The sequence below is a fragment of the Pimephales promelas genome, chromosome 4 (genome assembly GCF_988280905.1).
Source record: "Pimephales promelas chromosome 4, fPimPro1.hap1.1, whole genome shotgun sequence".
In the NCBI taxonomy this organism is placed as follows: Eukaryota; Metazoa; Chordata; class Actinopteri; order Cypriniformes; family Leuciscidae; genus Pimephales; species Pimephales promelas.
Genome location: NC_142772.1, coordinates 13,716,065 through 13,743,316, shown reverse-complemented (window position 1 = coordinate 13,743,316; position 27,252 = coordinate 13,716,065). Strand labels below are relative to the sequence as shown.

Genomic DNA, 27,252 nt, shown 5'->3' with positions numbered 1-27,252 from the left:
GTAAATTAATAATATAATGAACGGTACAGCAGTGTTTTTCCTCCTCTGGCTGGAAACGTGTCATATGGCTTCTCATTTTTGTTGTGTTTCTGTCGTCAGTTTTATTCTACAAAGCTTACAATTAGGGTGGCTCTTGTCCAGCTCCTTTCCCCCTTCAACCTCAGAAGCTAAAATATTTCCACATGTCAGCTTTTAACCTAACAAGGAGGGTGTTTGGATTTTGTGCTCACCCATCGCGTCTCTGTTATGTGCACCCCACAGACGGTCCGGCCACTGCACTTCCGCGCTTCAGAGTTCTGTCTTTCGCTTTGCGTCAATATTATGTTCAATAAAACATCAAAAAATGAACGAAAAATCGATTTTTTTTATCGACACTAGACTATTTTCAAATCTTAAGTGATTGTAAAACTATGGGAGACCACAGTTTCAACAAATTTTTAGCATTATAATCTTCTGAATGCACATACTACAAGATTTGTTCGGTCCGCAAGACCACACACACCTGTCGATTGTAGTAACATTTTCTCAGTGAGACAAGATTTAACGTGACTTGAGGAAAAAAAATGGAGGACAATCTACGTCGTCAGCTGGTTCTCCTGGAGTGTGTTTTTACAGGATGAAAAACAAAGGAGAATAGAACAATATGGGTGATATTCTTTCTCAATGCTCCACTTTCGTGTCATGTTTGTGGCTGCCAAGTTTCAGATCTGGAAGCACGCAACATCCAGTTGGTGAAGCTTGATAACTCTTATTGGCTATCGCGGGTATCATGTCAGAGGCAGTCCGATCAAGAATCATAAATATGTTTGATATTTGCGATTTGGGATCGCGTGGGCTCTGATGGGATCGCGAGCAGTAAAATTATCATAATGACACCACACAAATGTTGGACTAAATGTTGGTTGCGAGTAGGGCTGGGATAAACGATTATTAACTAATCGATTAGTTGGGCGATTATTTTATCGATTAGTCGATTAATCTGACGACTTATTGGATGACTAATATAAAGAATATTTTTCAGCTGCTCAATTAATAAAAAAACAATGTATTTCAAATAAATACTAGTGTACTGAATCATGATACTATAAGCTGGCTAACATTAGTCTGTAAAAGTATTTAAGTATTTGAACACCATCATTATAACTCCAACCGAGAAAGAATGAATACAACCAAACCGTGTTATTAAAATATTTTTACAAACATTTTTTATCATAGAGAATGTTTAAATGTCTATACTAACATCAGCGGAGGAGAGAAATGGAGGCGGAGTTAGTGGTGCGATCGAAGGCTGCTACTGCTGGAGATGATCCGGGTGAGGTCTGTGCACCTTTACCGATCAGAGCGCGTGCGCTGACACGGAGTAAAGCCTTGTTTAAACTCGACGCGTCCACACGAGCACGAAGATGCGTGCGGCAAAAGTAAAGTGTTGACGCAAAAATATGACATCAACGTAATTTTGACGTCGAAGCATTGACGTGCCGCTACAGCATCAGCATTTGAATCAGGCCACACCCCCCAGATTGGTCTCGAGATGATATGATCGAATCTTGCATCCCGACGCCCGTTGTCGTTTACAAATCCCCACGACACCCTACGTCAAATGGATCGTGCCAAAATCGGGCTAAAATCGTGTAATCTGAACCAGGCATAAAATGCCCTCCGGAGAAGCAAAACGCAAAACGGAGCTGCAGCGTTTCTAAACTTCTCCGTTTTAGGCCTAGTTTTAGTATGGACGGGAGGTGCAAACGTAGCAAAAGGTCTCCGTTTTCAAATGAAAATGCAGTAGTGTGGACGGGGCCTAAGACAAAGCAGGAGGGAGACTTGTAGACTAGACGTGCAGTGCTGTTGTGTTCAGGGTTAGGAAACACTGGAATATGTCTAAGTGATGCTCAGAGAGAGTTTGGTGACAAGACAAAGAAAATGCTCAGAGCAAACACTGAGACGCAAACTTAGCAAATCTGCAGGTGAGTGAGTGTGTGTGTCTGAGAGAAAGCATGTATTCGACGTGTGCGTGAGTGACTTGTGTGGTAACAGTGACTGGCTGAAGAAGATGTAGAAGTGAGGCAGATGTGTCTGACTACAAATATAAAAATGAGAAATTGTTTATTTATTTATTTATTTATTTATTGTGTGTGTGTGTGTGTGTGTGTGTGTGTGTGTGTGTGTGTGTGTATGTGAAATATGGTAAAAGGGGCTATTTTTTATTGAACGTTTGTGATCAATTGCACAAAATAGCCCTGGAATTAATATTCCACTATGTTAAACTTTTGGTCTCTAGTTTTTTCATGGCACATACAAGAGTGTTGACAGTGAGGGGAGTGTTCATTTATTCACTGTGTCCTCTTGGTTATAACTGTGGCCTGAGATGCCTTGTACAGTGAAAAAAAAAAAACATTTTTCGAATTTATTTCTTCAGCATATTATTATTATTAGCCATATTGTATTATAAGTCATATTGTTGATTGTTATGGGCATTATTTGAACAGTGAAAATAATAATAAAAGTTTTTTTTTAACTTTAAATGTCACTAATACTGACTATTCATTGATTCGTTTGAATTGAAATAAATAAAATACTTTCACTGCAAAAATTATGTATGCGATTAATTTAGATTGATTAATCACAGAGTATGCAATTAATTAGATTAGTTTTTTAATTGATTACCCCCCCCCCCCATTCAAAAATTACCCCCCCACATACAATAAATAAATAAATAAATAATCATATGATTGCTGGTTATAATAATTGTTTGCAGCAATTTGCATTCATTTCCATTTGAGCTTTGTACACAGAAAAGCTGAAGGTGTTGTTTAAGTGCTGATGTGATATATCCCACAGGATGCACTAAAGTTCATGCACCATGGGAAGAGACGCAAACTTCTGACTGGTGACATTGACCATGCTCTTAAACTAAAAAACGTGGAGGTAAGAAAACCACAACATTCAGTACCCTTTACAAATTATTTTTCCTATGTAAAGCAAGTTTTTCTTTAATTGTACTTGTCTCCTTTAGCCGCTATATGGATTCCAGTCTCAAGAGTTCATCCCATTCCGCTTTGCCAGTGGAGGTGGCAGAGAATTGCATTTTTATGAAGAAAAGGAAGTGGATCTTAGTGACATCATCAACACACCCCTCCCTCGAGTTCCTCTTGATGTTTCACTCAAAGGTAATTAACAAGCATTCCTCATATGAAACTATAAGACGCAACTCTATACCAAACCTAGTGAGTTGCTTACTTGGCATATACATCATTATAGACACTGTCCCAAATGGAACCGCATACGTTTTATTAATAATAATACATTATATTTATATAGCGCTTTTCTCGGCACTCAATGCGCTTTACATAGAGAGGGGAATCTCCTCAACCACCACCAGTGTGCAGCATCCACCTGGATGATGCGACGGCTGCCATATTGCGCCAGAACGCTCACCACACACCAGCTTACTGGTGGAGAGGAGACAGTGATGAAGCCAATTGGTATATATGGGGATGATTAGGAGGCCATGATGGACAGAGGCCACTGGGCAAATTTGGCCAGGATGCCTGGGATTTTTAATGACCACAGAGAGTCAGGACCTCGGTTTAACGTCGACGGTGCTCTTTGACAGTATAGTATCCCCATTACTATACTGGGGCATTAGGACCCACACAGACCACAGGGTGAGCACCACCTGCTGGTGTCACTAACACCTCTTCCAGCAGCAACCTCACTTTCTCAGAAGCTCTCCCATACAGGTACTAACCAGGCTCAGCCCTGCTTAGCTTCAGTGGGCAACCAGTCTTGGGCTACAGGGTGATATGGCTGCTGGCCTTATTGCCTTTTAGAATACCTTGTTTTTGCTAAATACTAAGATAGCATCAAATGTATCCTTCCCAGAATGCATTGTAAGTGAACTAAGGTTTTAAGAAAAAAAAGGTTTCAAGATAGTAGATGAGTGGAATTAAATAATATATATATTTTAAATTAAATGCTTAATATCTAATTAAAAATAGACTATATAGCCCATTATTTATTGTGCTGTTTACTTTTGTTTATTTCAAGTGTTTATAATGAGCATTGTATCATTAGCTTGCTAACATCAGACTGAATCAATTGCGAGTCAAGTCTCCAATGTGCTTTGTGTGAGGAATGCTATTTGCATGCTACGTTTGTTGTCTGTGAATTACATTTGCTGCGTCCCAATTCGCTTACTTATACTACGCCCTAAAAGTATGTACTCTTTTTGTGAGGAAAAAGTACATACTTTTGAGTGTGTAGCAAAAGAGTAGGCAAGCTTTGGGACATACTATCACGTCATCTTTAATGGACAGCTCTGTCGCGTGCTGCGTGCAGCCTGTCACCGTAAACTGCCCTGTCATCTTGTCACAGTTAAAATCCTCTATTCTATCTAATTTTATTTCCTACCGTTTCGGAGAGCATGTTCATCTGCCAGTTGTGGGTCTTTCATGCTCTCCTCGTGTTTGCAATTTGAATATAATGATGCATTTAAAACGTAATGGCTAAACGTGTCTTTACAGAAGTTCACAATGCTGCTGCAAATGCAATATAATGTGGACAGCATTGAATAAATTCATTTTCGTCAGGTTAGATACTGATAATTAATCACTCAAAGCTCTTTATCTAAACCTCTCTACACAACCGCGGGGACTCGCAAAAGAGTAGGCAAGCTTTGGGACATACTATCACATCATCTTTAACGGACAGCTCTGTCGCGTGCTGCGTGCAGCCTGTCACCGTAAACTGCCCTGTCATCTTGTCACAGTTAAAATCCTCCATTCTATCTAATTTTATTTCCTACCTCTGTATCGACTACGTGTCTGTAGTTTTTTAACACTTTTTACTCGTGTTTGTAGTTCTAACCGAATCCTCGTCCAACGCGCAATGGTTTGTGGGCAATATCAGCCGTTAGAGTGTGCATAGATCTACATTTCGGATTCTGGCCGGAAAAAGTAGTAGACCATCCGGTTATCTTTGAAACACTCATTTCAACATACTACGATTTGGGACGTACTAATTCTATTTTCGAATACTATTTAGGACAGATAGTATGCGAATTGGGACGCAGCAGTTGTTTCCCACATTAGGAAAAAAAAAAAAGAAAAAGAAGAAGAAGAAAAAAGCCTGTTGTCTCTGTCTTTCAGCTCACTGGTTAAGCATTGATGGTGTCCAGCCTGCAATACCAGAGAACCCACCTCCAGGTAAGAGTTTTTCTGCCCTTTCTTTCTTTTGCATTATGTCAGTATAGAGTAAGGGAATATGTTTGGATTATTGTACTGCAAAAAAGATAAAGCTTATATTAAATCCACACTATTATTTCAATATAAATGTATGCTGTGTTCAGTGATCAACAGAAAAATAATGATTCAATGATTTCAATGCACCTGTAAAGCAGCTCTAAAAAGCTGAAGTCAGTTCAGTGTTGATTCGGTTCCATTGTAGAGATCATCAATTGTTAAATCAATTCAATTGGGCTATAAAACAGCTCTGCAGAAAACAGTGATGTCATCGTCCAGCTCAGTTCAGTTCCCATCATATAGTGTCAGTGAGTGTAGTCAGATCAATTATATTGTTGAATATCATAATAACTTAAAGGGGAAATGAAACAGTCAATCAAGTTTACATGATTTACAAGATGGATTTCCACTATAATCAAAAATTATATAAGAACCATGACAAATGTAAACATATAAAAGAAAAAAACTTTATCTCTTTCGCCGGCATTGTGCAGTATTCTAACATGTGGCTTCACGGGGTTGGTTGGTTTCAGTTTAACAGGCTCTGGACAGTGAAAATCGCGACAAAAGTGTTTTGACCGCGAACGATTAATGTTAGGTACTGTCATTAGACAAAAAGATGACGTGTAATGTTATATGTTAACAAACTGCACATAGAAACATTGTTCACGATGTCTGCCATCATATTCCCGTCTGGTCAACACCATGTAAGTTACGTTGCTATGTAGAACAGCCGGTGGTGGTTTGGGATGAAGATAGAGCGGGTTTGTAACGCTACCAGGTGTCAGTGTGGCTGTTGTACTGCGATGCCCACCGTGTCAGAGTCCATCTGCTGTCACAGGTTGATCTTGAGCATTTATTGCGTGGTCAATTATGCATCACCGGTGAGCACGTTTACCATGCTGTGCCCGGGAGGTAAGTTAGACGTGTTTGAAGCATAGACTATAGGTTGGAAGCGGCAATGCTTTCCCTGAAGAATGTCAGAGCAGAGACACTTTTCCCTAATATATGTAGCTATTAGCACTACCAGTGCAAAAACATGGACGTTTCATTTCCCCTTTAACAAATACATGCAAACTTACATGGTGTTGACGAGACGGGAATATGATGGCAGACATCGCGAACAATGTTTTTATGTGCAGTTTGTTAAAGGGCACCTATTATGCCCCTTTTTACAAGATGTAATATTGGTCTCAGGTGTCCCCAGAATGTATTTGTGAAGTTTCAGCTCAAAATACCCCACAGTTAATTTATTATAACCATTTGAAAATGTCATTTTGGGGCCTCTTTAAAAATGAGCTGTTTTGGAGGTATACCACCTTAATGCAAATGAGCTGCATATCCCCGCCCTGCCTTTGGATGAGGGCGTAACTTGATACCTATCGGCAGTCACTCTAAGCAGACTGGCTGAGAGACGCGCTGTTTTGAATGTCATTCAGCATACGTTTGAATCGGAATATATAAATAGTACGAAGAGACTCCGGCAGAATAAACACAAATGAGAATGGACCTACTGGACCTATTTGATACATTTATGTATAGAGTTGTAATCGCATCCCATTTGCAATTATGGATATGCAACACACACACACACACACACAGACATACACAAACACTAACGCTGGCGTTAACGCTGGCTTTTTTGAAACTACATACACATACTGTGATAAAGTTTGCTATGTACAAGCGAAATACATTTATACGAGGGACCTGTTGCGTCATGTTTAGCTTGTCATACAGGTGCTTCTGTGGCAAATGTGAGAAGATGGCTAACTTACAGGACAACAACATATGCAGTTTTTAATACAATAGCTTTAAATATATATATATATATATATATATATATATATATATATATATATATATATATTAGGGCTGGGTATTGAGACAAATTTCACAATTCGATTCGATTTCGATTCACAAGCTTTCAATTCGATTCGATTTCGATTACGATTCGATTCAATATCGATTATTTTGGATATCAGTTACAATAAATGGCAATTTTTCTCAAGGGAATTAAATCTCTTAACTAATGCTGTAAACTATGGGAGACTTGTTGTAGCCTACTAGGCTTCATTAGCCTAATAGGAAGGTAATAATGAATGAATCACTTAAATTACACTTTTATTTATTTTTATAATAAGAAGATTATATGAAATATAAACATTTAAATGGTGGCTGTCATAAAAACTTGCCAGATTTATTCAAATATGAAGGTAATAATGAATGTATCACTTAAATTACACTTTTATTTATTTTTATAATAAGAAGATTATATGAAATATAAACATTTAAATGGTGGCTGTCATAAAAACTTGCCTTATTTATTAACATATGCATTAAATATTGAAGAACTTTAAGATTATAATGCATATGTAATATAGTGTATATATTTAGCAAAATGCTCCTCTCTGGAGTTATTTTTTTCTATCTGACTAACGAGTTGATGTGGGTCTTCTGAGGTAAATATGACGATACATGACAAGACATTGATTACAAGCTGTTTAACTGACGTCTTTCCACGGTTGAAACGCTGATTGAGCAAATGAATGTGATATGATACGGATTTCAATAAGTTGTACTCTATTTTTTAACAGACTTTCAGATGCTCCTTCATGTTTATTTCGCGCTGTGACTGGTATTATTAACCCGGAAGAGAGATCAGCGCTGCTGCTTCTCTAGAGCTGCGCCAGAGCGATCTCACGCCACAGCGCCAAAACTCTATTTATGTTTTTGAATTTCTAAAGAAAATGGACGTAATTTGAAAATTGAGACTTTGTTTCATATCAATAGTAACAAAGGACAAAGATTATTGCGATTTTTTGAATGCGCGCAGCCGCGATACAATGTCCCATTCATTCAAATGAAACAGGATGACTAATCGATTATTGAGACTTAAGAATCGATATAGGTTCGTAAAAATGAGAAACGATTAATATCGAGAAATCGATATTTATTACCCAGCCCTAATATATATATATATATATACTGTATATATATATATACAGGGCCTGAAGTTAATTTTTTCGGCCACCGGCCACTGTGGCAGGTGGATTTAAAAATTCACCTGCCACAGAGACTTTTTACCAGCCTTTTTTTTTTTTTTGCCTCATAAACGTAAAAAAAAAACCCCGGGAATTTCACAATATTGTTCTTTAACTTGTAAGAATACACATTTAAGTGCTGTCAAGTAATAATAACTCTAATAACATACATTAAAAAAAAATCTTTTTATTCATTGATTTTGACAGACACACAACATATATAGTATAGGCTATAATATAGTATATACTCAACAGATAGACCCACCGCAGCTCGTAAACAAATCACACGCGGCTGTGTTGATGGCGGATTTATTCACGTAGACAGGTCTTACTCTTAACAGCTTTTAGTTACAGCATTCAAGAACGGTTAAATATGAACTAAATTAATACTGTTATTACTGATAAAATTACCGGGTACCGGACATTTTCTCACCGGTACCCAACTCCCAACATGCACAGTTGCACACGCACACACATCTGTGCAACTGTCATTGTACTTTAACCTACAACAGCGACGCGCTACATTATCTCATCCCATCTCACCAACAGTTTAATACTCGCACACGTAGTCAGAAAAAGAGCCTCATCTTCTTTCTGATCGCATGAACGTTACGAAACAACAGTCGCTGTCATAAATCAGCCGCTCACGAACCTTGCCATTGCCGCCAATTGTCCACTTTGTATTAAAATGTCTTCTTTTTCTCATCCTCGTCTTTTTGTTGGTCATTTGTTTCAGCTGGCCTCTTTACCCCAGTAATGTGCCGCCACATTTTAGCTAAAGTCAAACGCAATGGCGGACTTAGTTGAAAAGTAAAAATCCTAATGAATCACTCAAATCTCATTGGCTACCTGCCAATGTGGCAGGTAGATTGACAGTGTTACCCGCCAATAGCAAAATTCACCCGCATTTGGCAGGTGGTCGGGTGTTAATTTCAGGCCCTGTATATATATATATATATATATATATATATATATATATATATTTTTTTTTAAACGTATGGTTACAGACTATACAAACAAGGTTTAAATTATATAAACAGACATCCTAGGACGACAACGACAACAACTTTAGACGCATTTGTTGTTGAATTAGCTGACATCGACTGAACAGACTAAGTTATTTGCTCAAAATTCATAAAATACACTTACTGTTACTGGATGTGTCGGTGGATCGCAAACAGTAGACGACGATCCACACTTGAGGATTAACTTTTAAGCCACAACAACAGGATTAACCCACGACAGAACACTTATGATTCCAAGAGATATTACCGGCTGTAGTTGAAACAATGGAGGATGGTGTGTACAGATCACCGAGGGCGGGGTCTATGCCACAACCACACTGTCAATCAAACCCCTTTCTCACTTTCTACGTCACAAAGAGCTGAATCTTAGAATAGCTCGTTCTGAGACAGTGGATATGATTTATTGAGATTGTAAAAAAAACACTGGGTGGATTTTTATCGTTCTAGGGTGGTTTTGCTCACACACTGCCAACACACATTTATGTTCAAACACCATGTAAAAGTAAATTTTCCATAATAGGTGCCCTTTAACATATAACATTACACGTCGTCTTTTTGTCTAATGAATGTACCTAACATTAATCGTTTGCGGTCAAAACACTTGTGTAAGCACAGTTTGATGTCGCGATTTTCACTGCCCAGAGCCTGTTAAACTGAAACCAACCAACCCTGTGACGTCACATGTTAGAATACTGCACAAAGGCGACGCCCTGGCGGCGAAAGAGATAAAGTTTTTTCTTTTTTTCTTTTATATGTTTACATTTGTCATGATTCTTATATAATTTTTGATTATAGTGGAAATCCATCTTGCAAATCATGTAAACTTGATTGACTGTTTCATTTCCCCTTTAAATACATACATACTGGTAACTAGTTAATACTATTCCTATTAACTAGTATTATCTTACACACTATTTGAGCATTAGACCGTATATACTGTGCAAGTTTGCAGTACTGCACTAGTGTCCCATTTCTGGTTTATTACTTTAAAAATACATGATATAATTTTGTGATTTCTTTATCCTACTCAGCCCCTAAAGAGCAGCAGAAGGCAGAGTCTACAGAGCCACTCAAAGCTGTCAAACCTGGACAGGAAGAGGAAGGCTCTATCCAGTCCAAGGGTCAGGGTGCAACCTCTGCTGAAGTCAAAGGTCAGAAATTAGTTGAGTTAAAATGGTATGGTTGCAATCAAAATGATTGAACCCCCCCCCCTGCCCTGCAATACATTCTAGTGATTTGTATGAAACACTTCAGGTAAAGCATCAGTTAACCATAAATAGTAAGTTATTAATACGTATATGTGTGATTCTGAGAATGTTAGGTTGAGTTAAAATAAAAAAATCTAATATGTATCAAATATGGCTGTAAACATCCATATACAAAATTATTCAACCCCCAAAATCTAATTTTGTAGGGAATTCTTTACTCTTTATAACCTAAAATAAACATCTGACGCACATATTATGCTATTAGAAACATTATTTGTTCAAAAGCTTCCAGCTCCCCGATTTTCTTTGGTTCCCGCACTCAAATCTCACCAAAGATTTTCAAGGGAATTTGAATCTGGAGACTGTGCAGGCCACAAAATATCCTGATACTTCAAAGAATCCATTACGCTGGTCACATGGTCAAAATTTTCGCACCACTATGTTTGACCTTAATAATTGTGTTTGTCTCTGATCATAAACCATGCCTTTTTTGTGCCAGACATACTGCTGATTAGTCATTTTTTTAGTTAGTCATTAGTCAGCTTTATTGTCGATTTTTCACATGCTCCAGACATACAAGCAATCGAAATTACGTTTCCCTCTATCCCACGGTGAAGACAGACAAAGAAACTAAATTTACGTATATTAAACATGTAGTTAAACCTAGACTAAAGTTAAACATATACTATCACTATGTATGGACATCAATAAATAGACATTTAAAATTCGTTTCTGGCCTACAAGGAAGAAAAGGAATAGTCGAATAAACTCGTTATTTTTGTTTGTTTTTTCGCACAAAAAGTATTCTCGTCGCTTGATAAACATATAGTTGAGCCACGGTAGTCACTTGGGATATTTAAACATTTTCTTCATTGACTTTCTGGGCCGTCAAGAGGCAGTCCCTTAGGAGCCAATGTGGTAGTTATACAGCTCTCAAATTTAATCAAAAATATCTTCATTTGTGTTCCGAAGAAGAACGAAGGTCTTACGGGGTTGGTACAGCATGACTTAATTTTCATTTTTGGGTGAACTAACCCTTTAAGTCCGCAAGTGACATGATAGTGCGAGACAGTTTTGGTCGTAGCGAACATCAGAAGTGTGCAAATTTCATAGTAGTGCAAAGACAGTTCATTGAAAGCAGCTTCTGATGTGTGGAAATGACATTGTAGTGTAAGGACAGTTCAGTCATAGCAGCATCAAAGTGTGCAAATGATATGTTAGTGCAAGGACATCATTGGGGGTGGGGGTTGTCATCTTCTTGACGGCCTGGTGGCTGAGGGGAGAGAGTTCAGCATTGTCAAGGTCGGACATCCGGGACTTTTACTCCTGTGCGCGCATAGCAACGCGGGTAAACAAGCCCCCGCCATTAAGCTACACGAAAGCGGAAGATAAATAAGCGTCTAAAATGAATCTAAATAGAAATGTAATCTCAAATGAATGGACAAATTGAGGGACAAATCAACGAATAACAAAATAATACCACTGCAGAGATGGCCACTCAATTTTCTGCTATGTTATGCTATGCATGGTCGGCAGCTCTACACCGATAAGCAACAATGAAATGCACTATTTTTGTGGGGAAAAAGATAGACTACATTTATGCAGTTAACCTTTTTTTGGCTTTTTCTGTCCCTCACTGACATTGTAGCTGCAAGTTGTGCCACTGACAGACTGAGCTCATTACAGCAACGCCACTTTGTAACACAGTGCTTTTGAATGAACAGTTTTTTTTTAATGAATAAAAAAATCGATAACATAGTTAATCGATGCTTGATTGGTATTTAAACATGACTGCAAGTGTAGGACACATGGTATGTACACTAGTGATGTGTCGTTCATGAACGATTCGTTCATTTTGAACGAACCTTTAATATGACTCAGGACTACCGAGTTGTCTCAGGGAGTGATTCGTTCATGTTGTGTTACCCGCGCATGCGCATTGCGCAACATATGGATTCTGAATCTGTACTGGAAAAAGAAATGATTAGTTCATCTCTCGAGTCTCGAGTTCGGGTTCGGGGCGAGTTCTTCCTGTCAGTCCCATAGAGCCTATGCTGTCAATACCGGAAAGAGAAATGATTAGTTCATCTCTCGAGTTCGGGTTCTGCGGGTCCTAGTCTTTCGTTCTTCCTGGCAGTCCCATTAAGCTTATGCTGTCAGACCACCGGAAAGAGGAATGATTAGTTCATTTGAGTCTTCGGGTTTGAGTCCTTTGAGTCCTGAGTCCTTCGGGTTTGAGTTCGTTCTTTAGTCACGTGAATTGTCACCGTATTGAATTGAGAATGAGGAGTCACGTGCCGATTTGGGCGGGGTCTGAGCCGGTCGGCCATGATGGTAGGAGACGCTATCGGTTGCCAGGGGCAACGCCCCTGGTTATTATTTTGGCAGGACAGAGACGGATCTAAGAATATGAGAAAAAAAGGAAGAAAGTAAAGCAATGCTAAAAGATAAGGTGAAAGAAAAGGGACCTTACAAGAACAAACTCACACAAAGTGCAAAACGGCTGTATTTGGAGAAGCACCATCAATATATTTGTTCTTTTGCACTAATAACAGTATTATTATTATTTTATTATTATTACTTATGTTGTCCATGAAACTTATGTTGTCCAAATAGCCTATATATTTCAGTTCTCAATAGATATTGTTAGGCCATATCAAGTTGTTTCAAACATTTATTTCAATGAAATAAAAAAGTAATGAACAAGGCACTCAAACAACACTTTTGCATATGTTCATTAAGGCACAGCAAACAGTGAAAATCGTATACTAAAGCCTAAAGGCATCAGCAAACCTAGCAATCCGGCGTCTCCTCGTTAGATCAGACTCTCCCTGCTGTGTCAATTTCGGTAACCCCAAAAACTTAATTCCATTGTTCCTATGTTTTCCATATGTATCGTGTGAGTTACTGGAGGAGTTTTTAACGCATCAATTACTTCCAGGCATGGTAAAACAGTGCGGTATTGCAAGAAACTCCTCTACTACCGAGCTAAAAACACACACAAACAATACTGTTTTGCCGTGGGAATCCTACCAACATGGCGGAGAGGGGAGGGGCTCTGTAAAATGACGTCAACTCCTCATTCTCAATAGCCTAATTCACAAACTTTTTACAAACTAATTCACAAACTTTTTACAAACAAGCACGTAGATGATGTATAATATAATAGTAGTTAATTAATGTACAATATATAATAAAACACACCACAGATGCATAATATAGAAAAGAGACGGACAGGGACAATAATAAGGAATAAGGAATAATCCCTCCTTTTATCAAGTCATCTAGCAAGTCTTTGGCAATTAAATAGTTGGGGTTTTTTTTCCTCAGCTGCTTCTTATTCCCCTCGATGAAATTGTCTTTTTTCTTCCATGTCCTGGAAGGTTTGCTATGATACCATACATTTTAAACTTACAAACGATGCTACCAACTGTGTCTCTTGTAACTTTTAGTGCTCTTCATAGCTCTCATAGCTTTTGTCTTTTGCCATATTTGCCAATTAACTTCAGCACATGCATGAGCTAAATGTATGCATTTGTTACAACTAAAGCTAATAAAGTGGTCTAATAGGGTTCCCAAAATCTTAGTTTTGGTTTTACACATTTGTGTACCCTACCATACTTGATTTAAGTGATTTAAAAACAGCAATGTTGAATAATTATGACATAGCTGCATTATAAAAAAGACAAAAAATATTACATTATATATAGTAATCATAACTATTAATATGCCACATAAGTGCTTTATATATTTTTTTAAATCTCTGGATCTCTAGAAAAGCTTACATTTTATAAATTGTTAGTCTCTGTGGGGTTGAATGATTTTGATAGCAATTGTACATCTGATGTTTTAGTTAATTTTATTCTACTGATTTTCCAATCTTAATCGCATCATTCTCATGGTGTTTCAGGAAAGGAGAAGATGCGGATGAAGCCGCGTAGCACACACGAGCTCTCTGTGGAACAGCAACTGTATTATAAAGAGATCACTGAAGCCTGTGTGGGATCTTGTGAAGCCAAAAGAGCGGTATGTGTGTGCAGTGTTCACTCCAAAATAATTTTTTTCTAAATGGTGGTTAAAGCGAGAATTTATCAGCCATTAAACTGTATTTTGCATTATTTCCCTAAAATGTTTATCTCTGTGATATTTAGCTGTATTTTGAATATCTTTTTGCATAATGATAAACAAGCAAGTTTGACAAAACACCACCTAAAACAAACATTGAAACGTCTTTACTTCCACATGTTGTATAAATGTTGCTGTAATGATGCGACCAGGAGGCACTGCAGAGCATAGCAACAGACCCTGGCCTGTACCAGATGCTGCCAAGGTTTAGTACCTTCATCTCCGAGGGCGTGAGTACATTCATAAACCACTTATATCTAGTACAACTGCTTTATTAGCCAGTGTAAAATGGCTATAACCAATAAAATAGGAGACATGTCAGACTTTTAGCCCTTTAATGCAAACATACGCATAAAAACAGATCACTTTTTCTTTGTCTGATTTAAGTGTTAGTTCTGGTCCGCAGAAACAAGGGCGCGAACGAACTGAGTATGTGTTAGAAGAGACACGCGGGTGCGATCGAACAGTGGAGACATAAAAACATACTCCGCAAAGTGTTAACTTATATTTGTGTAGGCCTATACTCGCATTAAAGCACAGTTTTAAAAGCAAAACATATTTGAAAGTAAAACATAACAAAAAAGTAAATAATGATTTTATAATGACAAGTTGTCATGTCATTTTTTTTATTTTCATGATTTTTCTAACGTTATTAGGGTAGTTTATACAATTAAAATGTATAATTAAATATTGTGGTCGTTTTCCCTCACCCAGCTCATTCACATACAGCCAGAAAATTCCATGATGGCAAATCGTTGGCTGGTCAATGCTCTCTGCTCTCCTAAACTCCAGACGCAAGCAGAAAAAGAGTTCTAATCTCTCCGACATTTTTGTTCTACTCGCTTCTGATGCTTTTCAACGTTGTTTCAACGTATTGTGTATTACGGAGCTTCATTTCAACTGCCAGTATGTAGTAGGGCTGGGCAAAAAAATCGATTTTTCGATTAATCGTTTTTTAAAATGTGTTCGATTCAAAATCGATTCTCAACGGCCACGAATCGATTTTTTCCATATAAAGGGCTTGCGGACGCGGTGCTGCATCTTCTCGTCTCTCTGCACTAGGCAAGCGCCAAGCGCTGCAGCTGTCGATACACACATGCGTTCAGGAGTCGGGACATGACGGAATATTCACTTAAGAATCGGGCCAGCATTGCATCGTAACCTATGATCGTAGCTAACGTTTATCATTTTCACGTCTTTTTGTGTTTTACAAGCAATGTTAAACCATCCCATGCTCGCGCACTCTCAGAGATGTCTTTCACTGCGTGCACAGTACAGCCTAAATCTGCCTCACAAACAGCTCGCCAGAAACAAACGTTTTGTCCCTGGATTATATCACTTTAACAGTTAAAACACGCGACATTATGTCAAAACTCTGGTCTTGGTGAGTAACCTCGTAAAGACAGTCGGTAATGTCTTAAATTAGCATTAAACGCGTGTGACAGAAAGTTATTGAAACAGTATGGATGCGCGCACTAGTTCTTTAAGTGAACGCAGCCATTTGTGTCAGTCATTAATTCTGTTGTCATAACAACAGAATATAGTATTAATTGTAAGCAATCAGAATTAAAAGCCTTTTTATTTGATTCAGTTTGGACTAAAAAGACTATCCAGTGTTATTTTACATTGGATTACTTTATTCAGTTTCTGTAGTATTTCTGACATACCCAAAAAACTACCCCAAAATGTCTCTTAATTTGTGTCTTTATTCTATTGTATTTATTTGTGCTACTTTTTTCAATTTAATTCAAAGATTGAAATCAAGCTTCCATACATAAACTCTTAAAACAAAAACAAAAAACAAAAATTAAAGCTGCAAGCAGCGATGGGCGGGCCCTCGAACCTGTAGCACGTCGGGGTCTGAGGCAGCCGTGTTGCATTTTCTGCAGCTCAGCCAGTGCGGATGTGCATTTGCTACGTTGCTTCGTTAAAGGTCACTTCCTGTTGCCAGGAGGTGGCGCTATGACTGTGGGTGAATGTCGGCATGTAGATTTGTTCAGGGCGGGACTCTTGTCAAACGTGTTAAATTTCGTGCGAATCTGGGCATTTACAGCCAAGTTACTACAACTTCCTGTTTCATGGCGAATCATCGACGCCACGGACACACCCATCGACGAAAACGCGCAGATAGCACAACTTTACATCGTCAATGCCTTTAGAAGGTACAGCAGAAATTTGAAGTTGATCCGACTAAATCCCTAGGAGGAGTTCGTTAAAGTACGGAGTGTGTAAATCTTCCCAAATGGTTGGCCCAATTCAAAATGGCGGACTTCCTGTCGAGTTTAGGGTATGAGTTCTTGAGGCTTTTTTGTGCGTCTGGTCATGGTAGATGCACCACAGAAATTTCGTACATGTCGGTCAAACAAGCGGCGGGGGCTGCTTCATTAAAGGTCACTTCCTGTTGCCAGCAGATGGCGCTATGACTGTGGGTGAATATCGGCATGTAGATTTGTTCAGGGCGGGACTCTTGTCAAATGTGTAAAATTTTGTGCAGATCTGAGCATTTACAGCCAAGTTACTACAACTTCCTGTTTCATGGCGAATCATCGACGCCACGGTCACACCCATTTACGAAAACGCGCAGATAGCACAGCTTTACATCGTCAATGCCTTTAGAAGGTACAGCAGAAATTTGAAGTTGATCCCACTAAATCCCTAGGAGGAGTTCGTTAAAGTACGGAGTGTGTAAATCGTCCCAAATCGGTCGCCAAATTCAAAATGGCGGACTTCCTGTCGAGTTTGGGGTATGGCTTCTTGAGGCTTTTTTGTGCGTCTGGTCATGGTAGATGTACCACAGAAATTTCGTACATATCGGTCAAACAAGCGGCGGGAGCTGCTTCGTTAAAGTTCACTTCCTGTTGCCAGCAGGTGGCGCTATGACTGTGGGTGAATGTCGGCATGTAGATTTGTTCAGGACGGGACTCTTGTCAAATGTGTAAAATTTCGTGCAGATCTGGGCATTTACAGCCAAGTTACTATAACTTCCTGTTTCATGGCGAATCTTCGACGCCACGGACACGCCCATCGACGAAAACGCGCAGATAGCACAACTTTACATCGTCAATGCCTTTAGAAGGCACAGCAGAAATTTGAAGTCGATCCGACTAAATCCCTAGGAGGAGTTCGTTAAAGTACGGAGTGTGTAAATCGTCCAAAAATGGCCGCCAAATTCAAAATGGCGGACTTCCTGTCGAGTTGAGGGGTATGGGTTCTTGAGGCTTTTTTGTGCATCTTGATATGATACACGTCCCCACCAAATTTTGTGCATATAGGTTGAACATGGACGAGGGGCTAATTTTTTCCAATTTTCTAGGTGGCGCTAGCGTGCCGTTTTGCCACGCCCATCCGTGAAACCCACAAAATACGAAATTTTTCACCAGTCCTGACATGCGTGCCAAATTTGGTGAGTTTTTGAGCATGTTGCGGCCCCGAAAATGGCGCTTACTTTGCAGAAAAAAGAAAAAAAAAATATATATATAGCTGCGAGCAGCGATGGCGGGCCCAAGCCGGTGGCACCGCAACCCCGGTTCCTTTAGTTACCTAAATGCACCCGGGTGGCGGTGCCGAAGGCTTTGGCCCTTTTATGATTAAATGTTAAAACGGCTTGCCATACTCTGTCAGTTCGACTAGTCACAATTATGTTACAGATATCTTAAATTATAATACAAACTATCCAAAATGTAATTACGAATAGACAGAAAGACGTTGTTAATATCTACAATGTTAATTCCGGACAGGCAAACTTAGCTTTTAAATGTTAAAAGGGCTTGCCATACAGGGACGTAGGCTCAGAGAGAGGCTCACCATATTCAAACCAAAATATCTGACTTCCTCTTGGTCCGAGCTAATGACTATGTATTAGAAAGTTGTCCGGCTTGAGGAGTACAATGTATATAGCGATTTTTGTAACTGTAGATAAAACTAACAACCCCACTTTTGTCAAAAGGTGGCGCTATTTAGTCCTTGCACTATGCCCGTTTCTGAAACTTTGCACATGTCTACTGGCTAATAAATGTGATGTATCTGTTGAGTTTCAAGCAATTTCAATTTCAATTTGACTGTTGAAAAGAAGTGCGCCGATTAGATACTCAGGATCGGTATCGGCTCTGACACTGCCATCTTTGACGAGGCTGATTCAAATTCTATATTGTGCATATATACTATTCTATGTTAGGCACAAAGGCACAAAAACTTTCTAAAGTACCATAAAGTTTTTGTGTACTGTATTATTAGTGTTCTGAAGCTATTATGTGATATAGAAATTAATATTTAAGTCATTAAATTCAAGAACACAAACTTTTCCCTCTCTGCGCCTGTCAGTCATTCTCCATTCAGCATTCAAACAGCACGTCACATTCGGTTACAGTCAATGATGAAACGATCTTCAAGATGATTGAATGTTAATCCTATTATACTGGATCTTTAAGATAAAGGTCTAAAGGTCTATATTTTCGAATGAAGAAACTTTTTCTTGCTGGACTGTAACTTAACCGTGTTACTTTCTACCGGGTGTCGGACGCTGTCGGTTAGATCACAACACTAGAGTCAGAGCACTATAATTGTTCTTCACGCACACAGTAACTGAAATTTAAAACCTTTAAAAGAAAAGGCTCAATAAACTATTGCATAGATAGATAATGTATAATACACTGTTCATAAATATGTATTTCCTTTGTGCTTTGAACTTTTCAATACGGACTCACTGCGCTGTAATTTCATGTGGCTTCAAGCACATCATTCTCCGCTCGGGATGCACATAAGTGCTTTGTGCTGCACCGTATTGGAGCCGTAATATCATAATGCAGTGACGTAATGACCGATTATTAATAGCCTTTCAACTATATGTTGCTGCGTCATTAAACATCTGTCCTATGCATTTCAAACATTTATAGCAGCCATGGCTATATTTTTTTATGATTTTTGTTATCTTGTTTTTCATGAATGTATTTTTCAAAAATAAGAGCAATGTGTATTATCTATTATTAATATGGTTTATAATAGCATTTTTGTCATAGATTATGACAAAGTAATCATATGATCCACCAGCGAGGAACCAGCAGAACAGAGTGAACATTCTTTCTGTTTAGTTCAATCCTACTTAATAGGAATTTATTTAAAATGCTCGCTCTACTCCACACCATTAATGTCTTGTGCGGACATCCGTATTTCGACTTTCGGTTTTAAGTAAGCGATTTAAAAGCTCCCAAGTCCCAGCGGAGTCACACGTTGATTAACCGGTGGGAATATACACAATAGGCCTACCTGATATTGAACACAAGAGGGCAGTATAGCACTACGTATGACTCAGATTATTATTTTTTTATGAATTTTACAACAATTCTGGCTGTTTTTGAACGTAAACATAATTCTTAAATGAAAAAAAGGAAAAATTGGGGAAGTTATAATATTTGTATAATTTAATTTAGAAACAAATGATGTATAATTACATTTTTAGAAGATATGAGGCTTTTAGTGTTTACTTTTTAGACATTACTTTAATCTTTTGCCATAGTTGCACATGTCTACTGGCTAATAAATGTGATGTATCTGTTGAGTTTCAAGCAATTTCAAGCATGCTAAGAGTCCCAAAAGCATCAAAAAAGAATGTTAAAGTTTGATTCGTTGCCACGGCAACAGTATCAAAGATATCAAAAATTCATTCACAGGTCTACATCTGCCGTGTATTTACATCATACAGATGAAGTTTGAAGCAAATCGGTTAAAAATAAGAGAGTGGTTTCAAAGCATTTTGAAAGTGACACACTTCCTGCTGCCAGTTGGTGGCGCTATAATTTTGACTCACAATAGTCACATCCATGTGATCGGTCTCTTACAGCGAAAACACTGCTGAAGTTTCATCAAGATCAGTTAATGTATGCTGAAGTTATAACACACATCCTGTTTCATGTTTCTCGCCATAATTTCGTTTCCTCGCCACGGCCAAACCGTTCGAGATATCAAAAATCCCTTGTCACCTTTTCATCCTTAATGTCTTGACTTCACGCTGATCGAGTTTTGTCGAATTTGGTTCAGTGCTCTAGGAGCATTACTTTAAATTCCATTGCATGTGTTTTAAACACAACCCTAAATAGCCGACTTCCTGTTGGGCTGGGGTAAAAAGTAAGAGTGTGAAGTAGGCTATATATGAAACGATGAGATCTATATGTGTACCAAGTTTCATATTATTACATGCAAGTGTGTTTGATTTATGGACCAAATTTTCAGACCAAGTTTATTGACCAAATTAATCTGATTAATAAACTAATTATATAAAACTATTGTCAATGCACTACAATTAAACTAGTTATATGTCTTTACTTATAAAAAATAAAAATAAAAACTTATTTAAAAAATACCAGGCTTGAGAAATGTATTTTCTTTATGCAGGCCATACACACAGCAGTGAAATGGTTAAGCCCCCTCCCCCTGCACACTCACACACACACAGACAGGCAAAGACAGAGATGTAGGCTCAGATTGAGCAAGGCCACATTCAAACAAACATATCTGACTTTCTGTGGGTCCTAGCTAATAAGTGTAAATTAGAAAGTTGTCCGGCTCGAGGAGTACAATATACATACCAGTTTTTGTAACTCTAGTTAAAACTAACAACCCCACTTTTGTCAAAAGGTGGCGCTACTGAGCCCTCACCACGCCCGTTTCTGAAACTTTGCACATGTCTACTGGCTAATAAATGTGATGTGTCTGTCGAGTTTCATGCAATTTCAAGCATGCTAAGGGTCTCAAAAGCATCCTAAAAGAATGGTAACGTTTGATGCGTCGCCACGGCAACAGTTTCAAAGATATCAAGAATCCATTCACAGGTCTACATCTGCCGTATGTTTACATTATACAGATGACGTTTGAAGCAAATCGGGTAAAAATAAAAGGGTGATATCAAAGCATTTTGAAAGTGACACACTTCCTGCTGCCAGTTGGTGGCGCTATAACTTTGACTCACAATAGTCACATCCATGTGATCGTCCTCTTACAGCGAACACACTGCTGAAGTTTCATCAAGATCAGTTAATGTATGCTGAAGTTATAACACACTTCCTGGTTCACGTTTCTCGTCATTATTTCGTTTCCTTGCCACGGCCAAACTGTTCGAGATATCAAAAATCCCCTTGCAAACTTTCATCCTCAATGTCTTGACTTCATGCTGACCGAGTTTTGTCGAATTTGGATCAAAGCTCTAGGAGGAGTATTTAACATTCCATTGCGAGCGTTTTACAAACAAACCTCAATAGCCGACTTCCTGTTGGGCTGGGGTAAAAAGTAAAAGCGCGAGGTATAGATGAAACTATGAGATCAACATGTGCACCGAGTTTCATATAATTATATACAAACGTGTTTGAGTTATGGACCAAGTGTTCGGACCCCGTTCCAGGGGGCGCTGACGAGCCGCCCTGCCACGCCCGGGTACCAGCTTCAGCCCGGCTCTGATGGCCGCGGGTTCTGACCCATGTGCAAAGTTTCAAGAGTTTTCGAGCACGTTAAGGGCCCCCAAAATGCCCAAAAGGTTACAAAATAATAATAATAAATAATCCTTAGGAAAACAATAGGGCCTTCGCCCTTTCAGGGCTTGGGCCCTAATTATAATAATAATAATAATACTAAAGAAAAATAATCCCAAGGAAAACAATAGGGCCTTCGCCCTTTCAGGGCTTGGGCCCTAATAACCCTAACAGTTTCAATAGGGTCCTCGCACCGTTAGTGCTCGGGCCCTAAAAAAAAATAACCCTAACAGTTTCAAGAGGGTCCTCGCACTGTTAGTGCTCGGGCCCTAATAACCCTAACAGTTACAATAGGGTCCTCGCACTGTTAGTGCTCGGGCCCTAATAACCCTAACAGTTTCAAGAGGGTCCTCGCACTGTTAGTAGGGGTGTGCAAAAAAATCGATTCACATTTGAATCGCGATTCAATCTTTACCGATTCAGAATCGATTCATAGAATTCCAAAAATCGATTCATATATATAAGCTAAATATTTTTTAATGTCGTGCAGGGGCGGAGTGGCAATCGGGTGAGTCGGGACTTTTACCGGTGGTCCGGTAGTGTTTCTATGGTTTCGAGGCTGCGAGGGCCGGTCTGATAAATAGTTATTGCAAGTTCTTGCCGACCGCTGGTCAAACTGTGCAGCCACTCTGCTCAACCCGTAAATAAATGCATCGATCCGCAGATCTTATGTTTGAGTTCTGTAGATCTTTTGCCAAGCGTGTCAGAGGTTACGGGCTCTAAACCGCACTCGTATAGTTTTTTCTCTCTCTCATCAAAACCGAATATGTTCATCACGTTTGTGTGCATTTTATTTTGTGATTTCACCGGAGTCTCCACAACGGCGATAGATTGAAGCGCGCGTCCGAGAGAAGACTGCGCGAGCCACAGAGAACCATAGACAGTAAAAGAGAACACTGTATCCATGACACTGATCGCAGCGGACACGAGCGCTCAGCTTGATTTCAAAAACAACAGGTCTCTTATTTAATAGCGAACTAAATGAATGCTCTGCTAGTTAACTGGAGATACCCGCAAATTACGCGACTATGAACGACTTCACTGGATCTAAACAAATCAATCTAACCATAGATGTTACCAGTAGCGGTGGCTTTTTAAAATCTATTTAAAATATTTTCGCAAGGGTTCTATGAAATTAGTATATATTTTTAGGAAGTTCAATGTGCCCAGTCGAGTTCACATTTCAACAGTCAACCTGGTAGCTGAAGTAGGCTCCTTAAACCACATTTAGCATAATTGTTTGTTTGATCTGACTACAGCACTTTAAAGCTAAATGTAAAAGCTTTTTATTTAAGTTTTATTTTAAACTTGAATTAAATGTATTTAAAAGCTGGCCAAAGCTTGGCACTAAGCACTTTTTAGTTGCAAAAGTTTTTATTTTTGAATGAAGACATATAAAGTAATATCAAACTTTTCTTTTAAATTATGTCTACTGCAATCAATCACATAGGAAAAAGTAAACTACATGTATATAGACCTGCGAATCATTTTTTGAATCGAGAATCATTTTTGAATCGAAAATCGATTTTGAATCGAATCTTGAGACAAAAAATCGGTATCGAATCGTGACATTTTCTGAATCGTGCACCCCTAACTGTTAGTGCTCGGGCCCTAATGATGAAGTCTTAGCCTACTTACAGATTGTGGCCCAACAAATGCTGCCTCTTGTTTTAAAGTCGGAACTGCTTCATGTTTTAGTAACAGTTTCTTGTTGAATCTGGTTCTGAACTTGTGGAGATTCTGGAAGCTGTCTTCCCTAAAATGCGAAGCACAGAGAGCTAGATTACGATCGTCATTTTCAGGAACATAATCAAACATAAATTGTATCCATTGTTGAGGAAGTACAGCGTCCATGGGAAGCCCGGACACAGAAGACCTGACAGCTGCGTGAACAACACACTCGACGAGTCGACGTGCCTCAGAAATATGCGCATGCCATTTTCTGCATATTCTGAGGGAGGGGTTGATGCAAATGTGTGGGTTAGTGACGTACCATAACCCAGCTGTAGTCCCAATCGAGTCGTTTTTGTAGGCAATATACTTCCTGATTTTTAAAAGACGATATCTCTGCTTACACTGAACTTTCAGCTCTGCAACTTTGCAGATACTGTTCATACACCAACAATTACACACTATTACACGCAACATTACACACTATTTAAAATGAAAAAAGTGAAATCGCAGGCAAACCCGGCATTGCGATGTTCATCACAGCGCCGAATAATATCCAGTATGTCTATAAAATATATATTTTAAATTTGATATGAGTAGATTAAACAATGCAGTAACATGAATACTGTATGCCTATCTGAGTGTGGTATAACTAGGGATCGACCGATATGGATTTTTTAGTGCCGATACCGATACTGATTTTTTCCCCATCAGCCTTAGCCGATGACCGATACGGGCTGCCGATTTTCTTGAGCCGATATTTGGAGCCGATACATTTTGCTCCCTCAATTTACATCTTAAAAATAACATGATGTTAACAAATGTTACAGGTCTCAATTTAATAAAAGTAACATTTAATTAACTTCAAAAATTAATATTTAACAAATAGTAAAAACATGTGAGGTAGAACAAGAAGTAGATAAACAATTTAACAAATATTAAAAACAAAGTAGAACAAAAAAAGTTCAGTGCTGAAAATAAATATTTAAGAATAAATTAAATAATTACACTATTGCACACAGTAGCAACCAGCATAATAAAGTGCACAGTGCACACTGTACTTCATTTTAAAAGAAACGAACTATATACTGCATGGTTTCAATTTTTCTACATAAAATAAAATGAGCATGTCTAGTCTCTTTATGTCACTGCGATGGCGAGGGAGACACACACCACACGCGTCCAAACCTCAGCCAGAAGAGCGCTGAATAAATCTCCCACAAAAAACACTGAACAACGTTGGCATTACTTAATCCTATGACCAGTGTTCGTTACAGCACCCGTATGCATACTAGGGCTGTCAAAATTACTCAAATGGCGTTAGCATTTTCCCTCTAAAAAACATATTCGAACATCCCGTAGCGCGTTTTGTTGTTGACGCGCATTACGTCAATAACAGGACACATTAATGCAAAGAGACATAACTACTAGTAATAGATAGTTTATTTGAGTTTAAACATATTTAACAACGTATTAAAAAGCAAACTAAATCAACTAATGGCCAAGACCGCAGAGCTCACTCTCTCGCCTGGACTTGCTCAGGCACTCTCTCTCTCTCTCTCTCGCCCTCACGCTCTCTGCGCGTCGGTTAAATGAACAACAAACAAATGTTGAGTGCTGATCAAGAGTTTTGTGCAAGCAATTTAAGGTTGCGAGTCGCGACTCGTGTCCCAAATATAGCAGGCTTCATTCAGTGATTGAAGTTTCACAGTATAGAACCGACAGTGAGCGCTCCGCTCCGAGCGAGCTGTGCAGCTGTGGTAACGTTATTAGTCTGCAACCGCGGGCGTGTTTTTCCATATTCAAATATTAATTTTCACCTTCAAAATTAATACATATTCGAATGTAGAATATTCATAGACAGTCCTAATGCATACTGAACGGATAGCCTACACCTTAGCTATTTGCAGCTCCCTAATACAATGGCAAGCAGTTAAGTTTTATAGACGAGGCATTGGCGTTTTCCATTTGGACAAAGTGTTTGACAATATTTCAGCAGTCAAACATTTAAAAGATCCTTTGAAAGTTTAAGTTACCATTCTCGTGAAGAGCAGGTTGCACTCTGCTAGTGGGGGAGGGCGGGGCACGTGACCTGCATCGTCTCTAGCAGCACAGAGCTGCCCGTGGCCGCCTGTCTATAAATAACGCCGGGGGGAAAAAAACTATCGGCGAACGCGCAGCGGTGTATCGGCCGATTCCGATACACGTAAAAACTTCAAATATCGGCCCGATATATCGGCCGGCCGATATATCGGTCGATCACTAGGTATAACCATACGTAATGGTGAATAATCAGCATAATGAAAATTGCATGTAACCAGAGTGAAGAATTACTTAGAATCTTAGTGGGTTAAGGGTTAGTTCACCCAAAAATGTAAATTATGTCATTAATTACTCATCCTCATGTCGTTGCAAACCCATAAGACCTTCGTCTCAAAAATTAATTTGATGAAATCTGAGAGCTTTCTGATCCTCCATTGACAGCAACGTCATTGCAACTTTCAAGGCCCAGAAAGGTGGTAAAAACATTATTAAAAAAGTCTAAAGTAGTGACTAAATTAGTTGAGATGAGAATACTTTTTGTGGGAAAAAAACTAAAATAACGACTTCAACAATCTCTTCTCTTCCATGTCATTCTCATATCCTGTTTATTAGTGTCTTACTAATACCACAATTTTCAAGGTTAAAATAAAATACAAATCCAAAAATTAACCAAGAATAAACAACCAAACAAACAAACAGACAGACAGACTGCTACTATAATGCTACTGCTGCGCAATCTCTGATTTGGCTGTTAAGTGTTTCACAAGTACATTTAGGCCAAAATAAATCCTCCAGCTCAAGCCAAAGAAGATGCATAATGAATCTCTTATTTATACCATGTCTGTAATTATGATTCATGAGCATGCAGGACTTGGCACTAAACAAAAACTTAAACACTACTGATTGCCATTGCATTCAAGAGATCAACAGACATTTCTGTAATTGGCTACATTGCTCAACGCTGCAAAAACACGCTCCAAAGAAACCTTTGACGTTCTGTAGAGCACAGACACAGATACGCACAGAAGAGATTGTTCCTCTGTATCGCCAATATGCTGTTATTATAGTTCAAACTGAGGGTGCTCTTGCATTCATTCGAGGGTGTTTAGCACCTGTAGAATGAGGCCTGTGTTCATTCCTCTATTATGTAGCCCCGCCCCTTTTCAGCGCTGTGATCGTTGTCTTTTGTCTTCCGGTCTGTATTTTCACAGCGATCTTGCCTATTTATGAATTAACGGCTCGTTTCAAAATCTTCCCAGTCTACTGAGAGTTGTTAAGACATCTGCTTTAAACATTACAATCCTCGTGATAACTTTTGTTAACTTTAAATTAAGTAAATCCACTACAAAAGCTAATTATTCCTGGACAGCAATGCCATA

The 27,252-nt window shown here is 38.8% G+C and overlaps 1 protein-coding gene across 1 annotated transcript in view; it reads left to right on the top strand.

Annotated features, from left to right (window-relative positions):
* Nucleotides 1-27,252, top strand: part of taf6 (TAF6 RNA polymerase II, TATA box binding protein (TBP)-associated factor) — a 61,286-nt gene that overhangs the window by 6,215 nt on the left and 27,819 nt on the right. Inside the window, exons 3-8 of the mRNA XM_039662322.2 lie at nt 2,839-2,925; nt 3,014-3,167; nt 5,148-5,204; nt 10,341-10,460; nt 14,428-14,543; nt 14,795-14,872. Of these exons, the coding sequence (XP_039518256.2) occupies nt 2,839-2,925; nt 3,014-3,167; nt 5,148-5,204; nt 10,341-10,460; nt 14,428-14,543; nt 14,795-14,872 (612 nt within the window). The remainder of the gene's footprint in view (nt 1-2,838; nt 2,926-3,013; nt 3,168-5,147; nt 5,205-10,340; nt 10,461-14,427; nt 14,544-14,794; nt 14,873-27,252) is intronic.